The sequence below is a fragment of the Pseudorca crassidens genome, chromosome 18, assembly GCF_039906515.1.
Source record: "Pseudorca crassidens isolate mPseCra1 chromosome 18, mPseCra1.hap1, whole genome shotgun sequence".
In the NCBI taxonomy this organism is placed as follows: Eukaryota; Metazoa; Chordata; class Mammalia; order Artiodactyla; family Delphinidae; genus Pseudorca; species Pseudorca crassidens.
The window spans coordinates 66,473,784-66,488,711 of record NC_090313.1 but is presented as its reverse complement, the minus strand read 5'-3'; the positions used below and the strand labels follow the sequence as shown (position 1 = coordinate 66,488,711).

Genomic DNA, 14,928 nt, shown 5'->3' with positions numbered 1-14,928 from the left:
TTGTACCATCGGAAATGTTGACATAAAGAGATCACTGGCTAGGTGATATTTTGACATGAGTGTGCTAAAACAGAAGGTCCAGAATTAATGAAATGATAGTCAGTTGCAGCTGATGACACCAAAATGATAAAGCACGCAAGAGCTTCAACTTCAGTCAGTGTCAAAGCTTTCTTCTTTTTGAACTGTATTGCTGTGCAGCATGGGTCATTGTCTTAAGAGAAAGAAAAAGATATTAAACACTTGTTCAAAGGACAAGCACACATTTGTACATTTTTGGCCCCAAAAAGGTAGATAAGGAAAAAGGTGGTGCAAAGTAAAACTATTTCAGTGATGGAAAACTTTCCCAAAATTTTCTACATTCACAAAATAAAAACATTCAATGATATGAACAAAGATTACTCAGAGTTTCACTCTAACCAAAGTATTAGCATAGTGCTTCAGAATAATTTTTGGACCTCATGGTATCCTGATGTGAACTTGTAACACTTATTGTCATTGTGACTTAGATATGTTTTCATTATTCTGTTCTTTTAAGTCCCTGTTAAATTAGCCTATATTACCATATCCGTTTCAGAGTTAAAACAAAACAAAACAAAACAAACGATTGAAATGTTAGAAAGCTTCCCACTGATGTTCAAACATCAGTGGCAGACTCCACACTAAGTACCATTTGTTGGCTAGTCTGAGGGCACTGGAGCAGCCTGAAGATGTACCAGAATATCTTCTGAGTTGTTTTTGAATGTGCCAAACTGTTTAAAGATGATGAACACTCAGTGCCTTCATCTAGGCCCTGCATTTTCTTTCCCTTCTTTGTTCTATTATAGGAAAGATTTTTAGGAGATATTTTTCTCTCATGTTTTTAGCAGAGGCTGGTGTTTTTGTAATCCACTCAGTATAATTGAGAAAAGGACATCTTTCAAATGTAGCTACAACTATTTTATTTCTGAGAACAGAAGTCATTTTTTTGCCTAAGTTACAGCACAGTCAAAACCTAAAAATAAAAATTGCCATTAGATAAATCAAAGTACTCCTTTCAGTACAGTCACATTGACTAATAAAGCACACGTTCACTTTATTCCGCTTTATCTTTCAAAACAAAGAATAATGAAACCAATCTGAAAATTTAAAAGTAACACATGTTCATTGTCAAAAATGGACAGATTTAAAGAAATAAAAGTCACTTGCCCTGCCACGTGAAGATAACCACTGTTTACACCGAGAGGATGTCCCTGCAGTCATTTTTTTCTGTGTCTCTATTGACTTATTAGAGAGTTTACTATTTCCGTAATATCACCCTTGTTTTGTCTCTCGGTGTATATAGGAGCGTGTATCTGTTAATCCCAAACTCCAAACTCCCCACCTTTCCTCTTTGGTAACCATAAGTTTTATTCCACTGTAAAACTTTCCCACTTCTCTGCCTGCCTTTGGGTCTCAGCCAAATACAAGTGATGGTGGCTGGATAAATAGCCTTTGCTTGTTTCATCCCACTGCGTGGTCCTTGTATATTTCCACAGGATCCTGCCCTGAGTAAAAACCAAAGTCCTGCCAGTGGTCCTGAAAGCTCCGTGCGATCCACTCACCCCCACTCATCATCACTTCACCGGCCCATGTTCTGTCCTCTCCTCCTTGCCCAGTTTACTCAGACCATCAAACCACACTGGTGTCCTGGCCATTCCTTGCATATACCTGGCCTGAACACTTGTTCATTCCCTTTGCCAGGAATTCTCTTCCCTAAATTACGCACATAGGATATCTCATTACCACCTTGCCATCTCAGCTCAAATGTAACTCTATCACAGACACTTTCCTGTATAATACAGACCTGCCGTGGCGCATACCATGCCCCAGCCCTCCCTCCACCCTCCACCCCCCGCGCCCCCCTGCATCCCCGCCGGCACACTCCATCTTCTTCATATCATTTGTCACCTCCTGGCATACTATATATTTTCTTGAATATGTGTTTATTTTCTTCCTCCTCTCCACCCCCAACTAGAAAGAAAACTCCATAAGACCAGGGATTTTGCTTACCTCCATGGCTCCTGTGCCTGGTTCAGTGTCTGGCAAGAAGGAGTCAACCAATCCATGTTTGATAAATGAATAATTAGTTATTAAATCTTACATCCACAGATTTTTTTTAATGATGCCATTTTTTCAATTGCTGTATCAGTCAGAGTCCCAGGAGAAAAGAAATGGCGCATTCAAAATTAGCAAATTTAAAATAATTTAATAACATGACTTTTGCAAAGATGAGACCGAGAATTGGGAAACCACCAGGTTTAGTTAAGTGCCCCAAGGCTGGTAAGAGCGGATACCATCACCACCTCTAGGCCTCGGGGGAAAGGGAAGGAGAAGTTAGCTGGACCAGTGAGCGAGCTAGGGCGGCCAGTGGGCACGATGACCGTTACTTGGTGGGGTACAGCCAGCTCTGGAACCTTGAGGGGAGCCAGGGGGACGAATGCTGACCCCACGTTGCTCTCACCCTCCAAGTCCGGCCTGTGCTGTCAGCCAGAGACAGAGCACAAGGGAAACCTTTGATGTGGTTCTCATTAGTCAGCCCCTGGAGCACAGGGCAGAGTGGAGAGGGGTGGAACGTGGACCTTGACGGCCAGCGTCCACTATTCCAGCGTCTTTTATAATCATCCAAAGCAGTGTGGCTTACTGTTTTAAAAATAATCATGAAGCATTTTCCGTGTGTGTGTGGGACTTTCAGTGAAACAGACTCCCAGGCAACTTCCAAAGTATCTATTTGAGGGTTATCATGTCAAACTGTTGAACTAAACGTTCTATTGAACTAAATGTAGTTTTACATTGAACCACGATTTCCAACAATTTAATTATGCCATTTTTATTATTTAGTGTACCTTTGCGCTACCTTAAAAATGAATCCGTGAGACTCATAGTATTATATAAGTATAATGTATACTCTGTGCTATTGTTATACCTGTAGAGGAGGAGGGAAACCACAGATGTGTCCCTTACAGTGATGCATAGATTTCTAAATTCTAAAGGGACTGCTGTTTAAACACAATAAACAAACAAAAACACCAAGTGTCAAACAATGCATTATTATACTTTTATTTTTTTTTTAATTTATTTTTTAACATCTTTATTGGAGTATAATTGCTTTACAAAGGTGTGGTAGTTCCTGCTGTATAACAAAGTGAATCAGTTATACATATGTTCCCATATCTCCTCCCTCTTGCATCTCCCTCCCTCCCACCCTCCCTATCCCACCCCTCTAGGTGGTCACAAAGCACCGAGCTGATCTACCTGTGCTATGCGGCTGCTTCCCACTAGCTATCTACCTTACATTTGGTGGTGTATGTATGTCCATGCCACTCTCTCACTTTGTCCCAGCTTACCCTTCCCCTTCCCTGTGTCCTCAAGTCCATTCTCTACGTCTGTGTCTTTATTCCTGTCCTGCCCTTAGGTTCATCAGAACCATTTTTTTTTTTAGATTCCATATCTATGCGTTAGCATACAGTATTTGTTTTTCTCTTTCTGACTTACTTCACTCTGTATGACAGTCTCTAGGTCCATCCACCTCACTACAAATAACTCAATTTCGTTTCTTTTTATGGCTGAGTAATAATCCATTGTATGTACTTTTAATCATTAATCATTCAAAAGGAACACGTTTGGGGTAAGAAAAAATAATAATAGAGTGGACATTACAAGATCTGAGTTGTAATCCTGACTCGACCAGTAAGAGTCCTTGACAAATAATTTCAACTCTGTGGGTCCATGTTTCCTCATCAAAGTAAGAGGTGAGACAGGATGACTTCTGAGGCCTCTTCTAAGTCTAAAAGTCAACTACTCCAACAGAAGGTGGAGATCTTTCCCGAGAGAACAAAGTTGGACTTAAAGGAAGTGTGTCAGCAGCACTTATTAATTGAGAAAAAAAAAGCAATTACTGGAGATAAAAGCAATGTTGGGTCTTATTTCTAGGTTAAGAATTCACTAGCCCAGAGCCTACACACTCTATACCTGCTTCTTCTCCCCTGTCTTCCCTCCTTCCCCTCACACTGCGCTATTCTAAAAGAATATGCCGGGGAAATGATCAATCATGAGAGCAATTAATTTGCACAGGATTATGTCATATGTAAGATGCTCAGACAAAAACAATTGTGTTTTCTCCTTAGAATCAACTGTATTCATCCCCCAGTCTGAATACTCCATCGAGGAGGACATTGGTGAACTTCTCATTCCCATCAGGAGAAGTGGAGATGTGAGCCGGGAGTTGATGGTGATCTGTTATACGCAGCAAGGTAGCTCGATTTGCGAGTGAACTAAAATGTCCCCGTGAAGATATAAATAAGCCTCTTTAACATGTTGGAGGCATAACATTATGCCACGAAGGTTATACTTTACTAGTCCAGTTTTCAAATAGGAAAAAAGCATGCAGGCGGATGTCTTCCTTCACTGTGGCACCTTTGAGGATCTGGAAGGACTCTGCTGCTTATTGGAAACATTTCTGATTCATTTGGTTACTTTAATACTCAAGGCCTTTGGGGTTGTAAGAAGTTGAAGCTCCCCTCTCCCGCTCAAGCCTGCTCAAGTAGAAGGCGGTTATTGTTAAAAACAACAACAAAAAAAGAGGCAAAGAAATGCATACCCAAGGAAAATAAACTAATTTCAAACTGGTCTGAAACTCGTAGCAACCAAATTTCAAAACATTTGTTTTGCTCATTGAGTAAGCTCCCTCCAAAAGGTGATTTTATGCAATACAAAATTAAAATTAATACATAATACTCATTAATATACTAAATACCTTTCTAGGAAACAGGTAGGCTTTTCTAAGAATGTAAAAGAAAAGGTCATAAATGCAGTTGACACTGCAGACTTTCATTAAAATTTTCATTAACATATGTGAGTTGAAAGGCAGTAAAGAATCGTGGTCAAAATGCAAATTTTAGGATCAGCCTTGAGCTCTGGGTCCCAGAACAAGTGGTTGGACTTCTGTAAACCTCAGTTACCAAACGTGTAAAGCCCAGTAGGGTGGTTAAGAGGATTACAGAAGCGATGCATGTAGAGCGCTTGGCACTTTGCCTGCACACAGTAAGCATTTGAATACTAAGCTATTATTCTGTATTATTGTGTTGTTTTAAAAGACCACTGGCAGGAAGCAGAGGAGAAAACCCTTGAAATGTACTATTTGTCAGATGTTGGAGACCATTGTAAAGGTGACTTATGATGCTAGCACAGTATGGAGGAGTTATTGCAGTTTCCAGGGGTGTTCATAGATACGATGGGCCATGAAAATGCTGCATATGAAAATAATCGTTTCTGGAGGTACCCTTGTAGTATGTTCTACATAAACCCCTTTTGGATTCTCTCTGTTTCCAGGAACGGCACGAGGAACTGTGCCAACATCAGTGCTGTCCTATTCTGATTACATATCCCGGCCCGAGGACCACACCAGTGTTATCCGCTTTGACAAAGACGAGCGGGAAAAAATGTGCCGGGTCGTTATAATTGACGACTCCTTGTATGAGGAGAAGGAAACATTCCACGTTCTCCTGAGCATGCCGATGGGTGGGAGAATTGGATCAGAGTTCCCAGGGGCTCAGGTTACGATCATCCCTGACAAAGACGATGGTAAGTACTAATTTACCCGAAAATTATTCCTCCTACCAGGCGCACCAACGTCAGGCACAACCTTCTAAACAGAAGGATGAGAGTGCAAAAGAATTTTCACATGCACGTTTATCTTATGCTTGATTTTATAGTGCGATTAAGATTCTAAGTTGGCTGCATGTATCAATTTGTCTTTCATGATTTAGTGTTTTCAAAGAGCAAAGTCACACCTATGTGTTTTCACCTGTGTACAGTTTCTTTTACAACACCATTTATCATTAGGTGATTGAACTTTAAAAATTTCCTGGTGAAGAATTGAAGCAATTTTAATAGACAATTTATCTTTTTGTTTGTTTGTTTTGCTTTGATTGCAAAAGCTTCTATTTTGTAACTTTAATCTCCATGTTTGAACTCGTTTAACAAAGAAACCCATCAGACGAGGCTATTAAACGAACGAGGAAGGTAATACATGGAAAATTGAGTCTAACAGGCTTCCCCAAAGGGGGAGGGTTTATCCTAGACTACTCTTCCTGAGGGAAACCTAATTCCCATAAAAGAATCCCTCTTTCTGAGCAGAAAAAGGAGCAAAAGGGTCTTCATCATCACAGCTCAAAAAAACAGTTTGTGCTTTCTTGTGAGAAAAGAGAACAAGAGGAAAGACCGTGAGTCATGTTGTCATGAAAGTGAGAGCGGTAAACTGAGAGATAGGACCCCAGGACTTGAATATTTTTCTGTCCGTCTTGAATTTTCCTCATGGTAGATAAAAAGAGGAACAAACTCGGTGGATGAATCTTTTGGTTCCCAAACTGGAGGAGAGTCAGAAGACTGTCATTCGAAAGAATCTGAAAACTCAGGAAGTTAAAAATTACCTACCCGGGAAGTGCTTTGATGGTTGTGATAGTTCAGTTAAAAAGGCTTTAACGTGTCTTGTGAGCTTATACTCTGTTCCAAGCCCAGCGCTGGGTCCTTTGTACATTATGCTCCGAACAATCCTGTGAAATATATAATAACGTCTGTTTTTTACTGAGAAGTAATGAGAATTAGAAATGATTTTATCAAGAAGGATTTGAAGAAAGTCTTACTTCTACCTTAAACTTAGATAATGTCCGGTAGCTTTAGTTGACTAGTTTAATAGGAAATTCTATTTTGTATTTAAATATACAGAAATTTTATTTTAAATTCAGTTGATCTCAGAGAAGAAGCCAGTATTTTGAATGTCAGCCAGAACATAATTAATAGCCCACCCTAAACACCTATCTGCTATCTAGATAGCTCTGTTTTTATTAATATAGATAGAAAGATATAGAGCTTTAATTTTAAAATAGAAAATACATTTAGTGATTACTTTGGTTCAGTTTGCTTTGTTGGCAAAAAATTGTTTCCATATGGATTGTTACAAGATGCACATGGGAAAAAAATAAATGTTCAGAAAGAAACTATTATTTATTAAGCGCGAGGCATTTTCACTTGTACATTGCTAGATCTTTTCAAGAGTAAAGGGTGATGTCAATTTTTTACATATGACAAGGCTGAGAGAGGCCAAGTGATCGACTTGAATTTACAAAGCCAGTATGTGGCAAAGTTAGTATTATCGGAGCCCCATATGTGACCTTTCCATACTGCCACTCTGCCTCTAGAACAAGTGCCTAGTGGTGACAAGTTTGTGGAACCATAGGTACAGTATCTACTACGACATAATATTTGTTAAACGCTTTATTAGCATCAGTGTTTCACTTGAGCATTACAGTTCCCTGGTGTAGACAGCTAAAGGGGTATTAGGAGTGGGGTAGCCAAAGCCCTCAGAAGCTTTTCACCCCAGAAGAGGACTGGGGAATTTGGATGCCACAGGCTTTGATTTTAAGGCATTAGAGTACCATGCAAACACTGGACCAGGAGTTTGTCAGGAATGTTACCAGCAATCACCCAGCCCCCGTTTAATAGAGCAGAAGTCCTGTGTCTACCTCTCTGTTTTCTCCCATTTGTCCTTTCCCTTCCACTTCTAACTTTTTATTTTATTTTTTAATCACTCAGGTCTCACTAACGTCTTACCTTGTGGGAAGCACCACAAGTTTTCTAAGGATAAAATAAAACAAAGCAAATAAATAATCCCTACCCTCAGAGAGCTTTCACTGTAATGAAGGGAACAAGGCAAAGGTACACTGAACAGACTCACAAACATAAAACCTCACCAGAAAGTACACGATTAACTATAAGCACATACAGTGCTTTAAATAAATTCACAACGTAAAATTTTAACTTAATAAAGTACAGCACAAATTTAGCGTTGGAAGAAGGAACTTGCCACTTTAAAGATCCCCTCGTGGAGTAAATCAAGAGATGGAATCTCTGGATAGTGTCACGTTGCAGTTTAGTAAATATTTGTTCCTTTCTTCAGCACATAGGTTTTAAGAATCAAAAATTCACTCATTCATACATCTATTCATTAAAGATATGAGTTAAGCACCTCTGTACTCACATATTTCTCAGTGCAATAGCAACAAGGGGACACGAGCTCTGAACTCATGGACTTTTCAGACTCTGGGGGGTACACAGATAAGTGAACAGGCAAGCATAAAATAAACGTAATAAGTGCTCTGCTGAGGAAGGAACATCTTTCTCTTTCAGGAAGAGCTTCTTTGAAAACATGATTTCTTAGCTGAAATTTGAGGACAATATCAGAGTAACCCGGCAGAGAGAGAAGGGAAGTGTGTTCACAAGTGCAAAGGCTGAACGCATGTGATGCTTTCAGGGAACTGAAAGCTCAGATATAGCACAAATCTACAGCTCAAAGGAGTGAATAACAAAGAAGAATTTGGCTGGGCAGGGAGTTAATCTGGTAGGATTGGGTAGCCATGTAAAGAAGTTGTGTTTTATTATTGAAATAGAAATCAGAAACTCTGACAGGTTATAAGGAGAGTGACAAAATCAGATTTGCATTTTTGAGATATTACTCTGCCGTGGCTAAAATGCAGAGACTAGATTGAACTGCTCTGAAGGCTGTTGGAGAAATATGGGTGCTAGGTGATGGTGGCTTGAACAGGGTGGTTGTATGAGGATGAAGAGACCAGGGAGCATGGACATGACATGGGAATTGACTGGACGTGAAAGGCTGGAGGACAGGAAAGTCCAAAGAATGATATCTTCGTTTCCAACAGGGCAGTTGGGTTAAGCGTGGTGCAGTTCACTGAGACAGACAAAACAGGAGTAGAACTGGTGTAGGGACAAAACAATGAGTTCATTTAGGACGTGTTAGTTTGAAAAGGCTGCATGACTTCAAGGTGCTGGATATGGAGTAGGCAAATGGAGATATAGGTCTGGAGATTAGGACAGAGTTATGCACTAGGACATTAAATTACATGTTATCGCTATTGATAATAATAAAAGTCATACAAGATGGCTTATACAAGAGGATAAGATGGCTTCAGAGGACATGCAAAAATGGCCCTCATATGACTTATGATGTGGACAGATTTTACTTGATTTTCATATTTTTTTAAAAGGAGCACATTTCACGAATGTTAAGCAGAGATGGGAAAGAGTGAAGAGAAAGGTAGTTAATGTAAGGGTATGACAATCCAGCAAAGAAAGTGCTAAAAAGAATCTAAGGATCAGACATGTTTCAGTGTCTAAGTGCTGTCAAACATTTTTAATCTGTAATGTCTAACATGCAGCAAGCTAGGACATTATCTTAATTCCTCTTGCTAGTCCAAGCTTTGGGGGATTTTTTTCCAACATGCAACTATTTCACTTGTTTTTTAAATAATAGGAAAGATAAACCTAAAACTTATTTTAGAGAAATTTGCTTTGTGATCATCTTTGTTGGAATACTTCATATCTTATGAGCTTTGGGGTCAACTTTTATTAATGTCTCTGAACCTCATTTTCCAGGAGTAAAATGAAGAGTTTACCTGTATTTCCTATATTTTACTAATTTTTCCTATATTTTTTCATTTTAGAAGTTGAAATCTTACGATGTACATAGTTTATAAGCGAAAACAATACTGCTACACATAAAGTACTGTCTGTGCAGACTTTCACCAGTTCATCATGGAAAGAAAGAATGCCCAGGTTAATGGGGAGAAAGTCAAATTTCACTCAGGTGCAATAATACAGTTACTAACAGTTGTCACATTTGAACACTTACTACGTACAAAGGACTTTACGTGAATTATCCAGTTAAATCTCAAAATAAGGTATCTTCTCCGTTTGATTGATGGAAAAATTAGACTTACAGAGGCTAAGAAAATTGCTTAATGTCACACAGATGCAAAGTGTTGGATATATGTCCTAAATTTAGGTCTATTTAAGATTTGATTTGCTTCTCCACTAGGCTATAATGAATCCTGAAATTCATCAAAGGGATTAAAATACGTCATACCTAATGACATAACTGAAGGGATACGATTGTCATAGAATCTAGAAAAGGATAATCCAAATATAGGTCAACATTGGTCAAGGGAGGGGTGTTGTTTCTGAAGGTGGCCAATTGCTCAATCACTAAAATTTTATGTAATTGGAGTAGGGAAAATATTTAAGCCTGCTACACAATCTGAGTGAAATATCCTGCATGACTTTCCAACACTTTTTGCTCTGATTGCTGTCTCCGTTTCTGTGGTAATGGGCATACCAGATGACGAGTCCACCGACCAAATGTTCCCGGACTAAAAAGAAACACATCCTTTATAACTTTGTAACTCAAAGCAATCTGAATTTTTAAAAAAGGAATTGATTCTCCAAAGCTAGAGTATTCCTCAGTGAAATTATAGGATACCATTTCTGTGGCTGCCGAGTGAAGGACCAACACCTGGATGGAAAGTCACTTTTCTTAGGCGCAAATGTTTGAAAATCTCAGCTGGGACCAAAGGTTTTCTCTGTACTCTTAATTATATGAGAGTAGAGCAGGGGCTCAAAGGACAGAAATATGTCCTGATTGAATCTGTATTACATCTTTAAGAAACCGCTCAACTCTTCACTGTGTTTGGAAGAGACTTACACGTGAACAACGTGCTGACACAAGAACAGTGCTCTCATTTTGTGCAGATATCCTGAACATCAATGCCTTCAGTCCTCAGTACTTCAGTAAAGGTTACAGTTTAGTACTACAGCATTTGTTCCTTAGGAAGAGTATCAAGTCAGTGCTAACAGTATTTCACTAATCTTTGCTGTCGGTCTTTGGTAGTTAATTAAGGAACACTTAAGCTGAACCCATTTTCAGCTTTTGTGTGCCCACCCGCAGGGGTTTTCACTAAAGTGGCTGCCTTCCTCGACCCCCCTAGAAAAATTACCATGCTAGTAGGTATAAACCAGAGACACGTAAAAGGCAGCACAGCATGGTGAGCCCTGTAGTAGATGTAACTCAATTCAGTGCCATTCAAAAGCTTCCAGACATCAGAATAGCTTTCTCAACAGCAGGAGTACCATAGAGAAGAAAGCATTTCTAGTGCTAGAAAAATACATCATGGTATGGTGTGTGGGTGAAATAGGTTTCATGCATTTGTACTGAGCTGAAAGGCTTGGTCACCGTCTTGGTGACCAAGAAGAATAGTATTCTTCTTGAATACTATTATTTGCATTTGTGTAAACTCCAATTAAATAACGCCAGGCCCGTCTTTGTAAGGAATGGCCAAACTCAGTTAAACTAACAACTTGACAAAACAAAGTTACATTCTGCATTTGGTATGCTTGGGTTAGAAAAATATTAAAAAATCAAGACATGGAAAAATGAGTTTCTGACTGCTCAGAATATGAATGCATTGAAGCCCTTAACAGACTATTTAATGTAGTTGATAATGCTAAGGATTCAGGGAGAGCTAATAGATGTTTAATGAGTGTCTGGTCTGTGGGGAGGCGTTGCAAGAGTTCGCTGAATAATAAAGATTATATTTTTCCACATTGGAAGAATACTAGTTGAATGATGTAGATATTACACCGTTTGAAAACGAACATAAGATAAAGGAAAACATATGAAATGTCTTGCATTTAAAAAAATATTTAATCTCACATACCACACACAGAGCAAATATTTATTGTGCACTTACTAAGTGTAACAGGTGGGGATTATAAAGACACTTAAGACATAGGCCGGGATCTCAGAGAGCTTAAAATCTATTTGGGAAAAAAAACACCTAAGTACGTTAAAGGTTAAAGGAGAATAATTTAGTTCGGTAATAATTTGAAACACCACAAAGCAGACAGAAGAAGGCAGTGTGATTAAAAGCAATGTTATGATCACTCTGTGAGTCAAGAGGAGGAACAGATAAAGGCTTTATCAGATGGAAAGGATTCAGGTGAATGGAGAATAAGGCAAAGTATTCCAAGATAGCATGCGTGAAAGCAGGAGGGAGAGAAAGACGTGGGAGCAGAGGGCAATCCAACTTGGCCACATTGCCTTTTCTGAGAGACGCTCATTGCCCAGCTTCCAGGATTAGGTGTTAGGAGATCTGGGCTGTGGATGCATTTTTGCTGCTTTCTATTCAAGGAATCTTCACCAATCCACTTGTCTACTTGTACCTGTTTTCCTCATTTGAGTACATTATCACCTGAATTTCTTATTTTACAGAATCTTCATGAGGACCAAGTAGCATCTGTATGAGAGCACTTTAAAAACTAGCTCAACTAAAGAAAGGGTGGGAGGCATTGGCAGTTGACTCTGGAAAAATTGGTTGGAAGCACACTGTGGATGCCATTGAATGAGATAAGAAGTTCTGACTTTACTTCGTAGGGAGCACCCAAAAGTTTCTGGACAAAAGAGTGCAATAGGGCTTCCCTGGTGGTGCAGTGGTTGAGAGTCCGCCTGCCAATGCAGGGGACGCGGGTTCGTGCCCCGGTCCGGGAAGATCCCACATGCCGCGGAGCGGCTGGGCCCGTGAGCCATGGCCGCTGAGCCTGCGCGTCCGGAGCCTGTGCTCCGCAGCGGGAGAGGCCACAACAGTGAGAGGCCCGCGTACCAAAAAAAAAAAAAAAGAGTGCAATAATCAGAGCGATGTTTGGAGGTTATTAATTCGATAGCAGTGTAAGTGAACAGAATAGGAGCCAAAAAGGGAAGTGGACCTGTAGGGGGAGGACGTTGGGACTGGAAAGGAAACAACCTACCGCTGAGAATAAAACCTGCTAAGACTTGGACCTCATGTAAGGAGGGAAATTTAAAAATATGTATCTAAAAACATGTGTGCTTGACAGGTTCAAGGAATGGAGGAACCATTCGTTAACAGGAAGTTAAGAGAGAGAATCAGTCTAGGGAAAGGAAGCTGAGAGAAGATGAGCAATTCTGTTCAAATATGCCGAGTTCAATAATGGAAGGTTATTAGAATGTATTTCTACTAAATGTTAATGTGCGGGTTGTTTTGGCTGTTAGCTGCAAATAGTAATTGTCACTTGTTATGTTACAAGAAAATTGTGGAAATGTACAAAATGAAGTATATTATTGGAGTTGTCACGTAACAAGTGCACCTTTAGGCCTTTAAAACAAATGGGTTTTTAAAATAATTTTAAAATAGTGTGGTCTAGTTCCCTCGTTCTGTACCCCCATTGGGTTAAACATAAACCATTTTATGATATAGAGTCACTTCACATCATTTTTTTTTAATTGTAATGGTTTCAGGAGAGGGCTTTCGAAATTACAGGATTAATTCATTTTTAACAAACTCGTAAAGGGGAGAGGGCAGGAAGAAAAAGAGCATTGGTGAATATGAATTGGAGGGGAGAGAGAAGGGAGACTTCCCAGGCTTGGCCTTGGGAGGACCCACAGGGTCCCAACCCCCAGTCCTCTCTTCTTAATTCTGGACCTGGCTGAACTCAGAGCCCAGCAGGCCAGCTGTTAATAGGAAACAGCTCCACGTGGGGCTTGGGTACAGGGACACAAATTAAAATAAAGGCAAGTAAGCAGGGGTCCGAGGCTGCTGGAGTGGGTTCATTAGCAACGGGGTACCTGTTATGGTCACCGGCTCTGAAGGAACTTGCTCCTCTGCTGTTGGGAACTGATCTTTTTGAAACTGTTGATGCATTATACTGCTCACAGCAGGAAAGGCATTCAGAGCTTTGTTCCTCTGCACACACACGAGCTTGGCAAGCAGCCACTTGAATCTCTGCTGCCCGTCGCATGAAAACATTCACCGCTATTACCAGAAAAGGCAAAGGCTCCAGAGTTCTTTGTGAGAACAGCTCACCGTTTTGTATAACTTACATTGAAGAATGACCTTATGGCTCGCCAGAAAGTGAGCACAGGGAACTGTGCCACGACATAGGGACAATTCACCCAGAAATAAGCTCTCAGATTCATGGAATGTAAACTTGCAGATACGTTGTCTGCTAGGGTAGTTCTAAGATATTAAGGTTACACTATTGAATAGGATCATACTGTTTGCAGTATTAAACTAACTCATGTCTCTATGTTTCAGGGCTCCATAGATATCATATATGTCATGTAATGATAAGTATAATATATAGTTATTGTAACTATAACTATTATAACTATTATATATGATAACAATAACAGGTGTGCTAAGCCTCTTACTTGAATGATTTCATTTAACACACAGACACACAGACTATGAGCCTGGTTGTGTTATGCCTCCGTTTTATTGTCTTTGAGCGGTTAGGTAACCTGCTCAAGGTCAAACAGTTGAGAAGCATTTAGCCAGGCTGACCACAGAGTCCATGGCGCCAGCCGCTATGCGGCCCACTTCATACTGTACTGGCAGCATGTGTATTTAATAGATATTCTACACCGTATATTCTACACTGTAATACTCAAAAATAGCATGAGGCATGCTAATAGAAATGAAACAAACTGTATCCTTTTCTGTGCATGCAGACTTGCGGACCCTAGAATACTTAAAATGTTAGCAGTTGTAGACGTAAGGCTAACTTATACATGAATTATTTTGGTTCACCTTTTACCAAGTATAACTCCTCCAGGATCATTAAGAGAACATGTGATGGAGTCTGGTAGTTCACTTGCACAAGGAAAAGCATTGCTTTTCCACATCATTTAGCAAGTTGTCCAGTGGAAGGGTTTCCCTTCTGAAGGACTGGGTTTGGGCTGTCTTGTCAAGTCCTCATGGATAGATGCTGTCTTGTGTTTGTTTTGTCTTTTTCATGGTAACACTATCTGCCTGATTCCCATCTTTTCCACACAGGAGAGGGAACGCTGGCCATCAAAGGATACATATTGCTGATGTATTATCACTCAAACCCTGGAAGCAGATCACTACACATGTTATAGGAACCGCAAGGTCTCAGTCACAGCTGAATTCCATGTTAGTGCTAAAATTCACATAAATCTGGGAAGCAACTTCTCAGATACTAGACTTCAGAGTTTGTAAGCTTAAAATTATTAAAAGAGATATTATA

At 39.8% G+C, this 14,928-nt stretch overlaps 1 protein-coding gene across 1 annotated transcript in view; it reads left to right on the top strand.

Moving 5' to 3' along the window:
• The window catches only part of FREM2 (FRAS1 related extracellular matrix 2), a 160,282-nt gene that overhangs the window by 83,910 nt on the left and 61,444 nt on the right, over nucleotides 1-14,928 (top strand). The window contains exons 5-6 of the mRNA XM_067713219.1: nucleotides 4,143-4,268; nucleotides 5,347-5,598. Coding sequence (XP_067569320.1) covers nucleotides 4,143-4,268; nucleotides 5,347-5,598 — 378 coding nt within the window. The remainder of the gene's footprint in view (nucleotides 1-4,142; nucleotides 4,269-5,346; nucleotides 5,599-14,928) is intronic.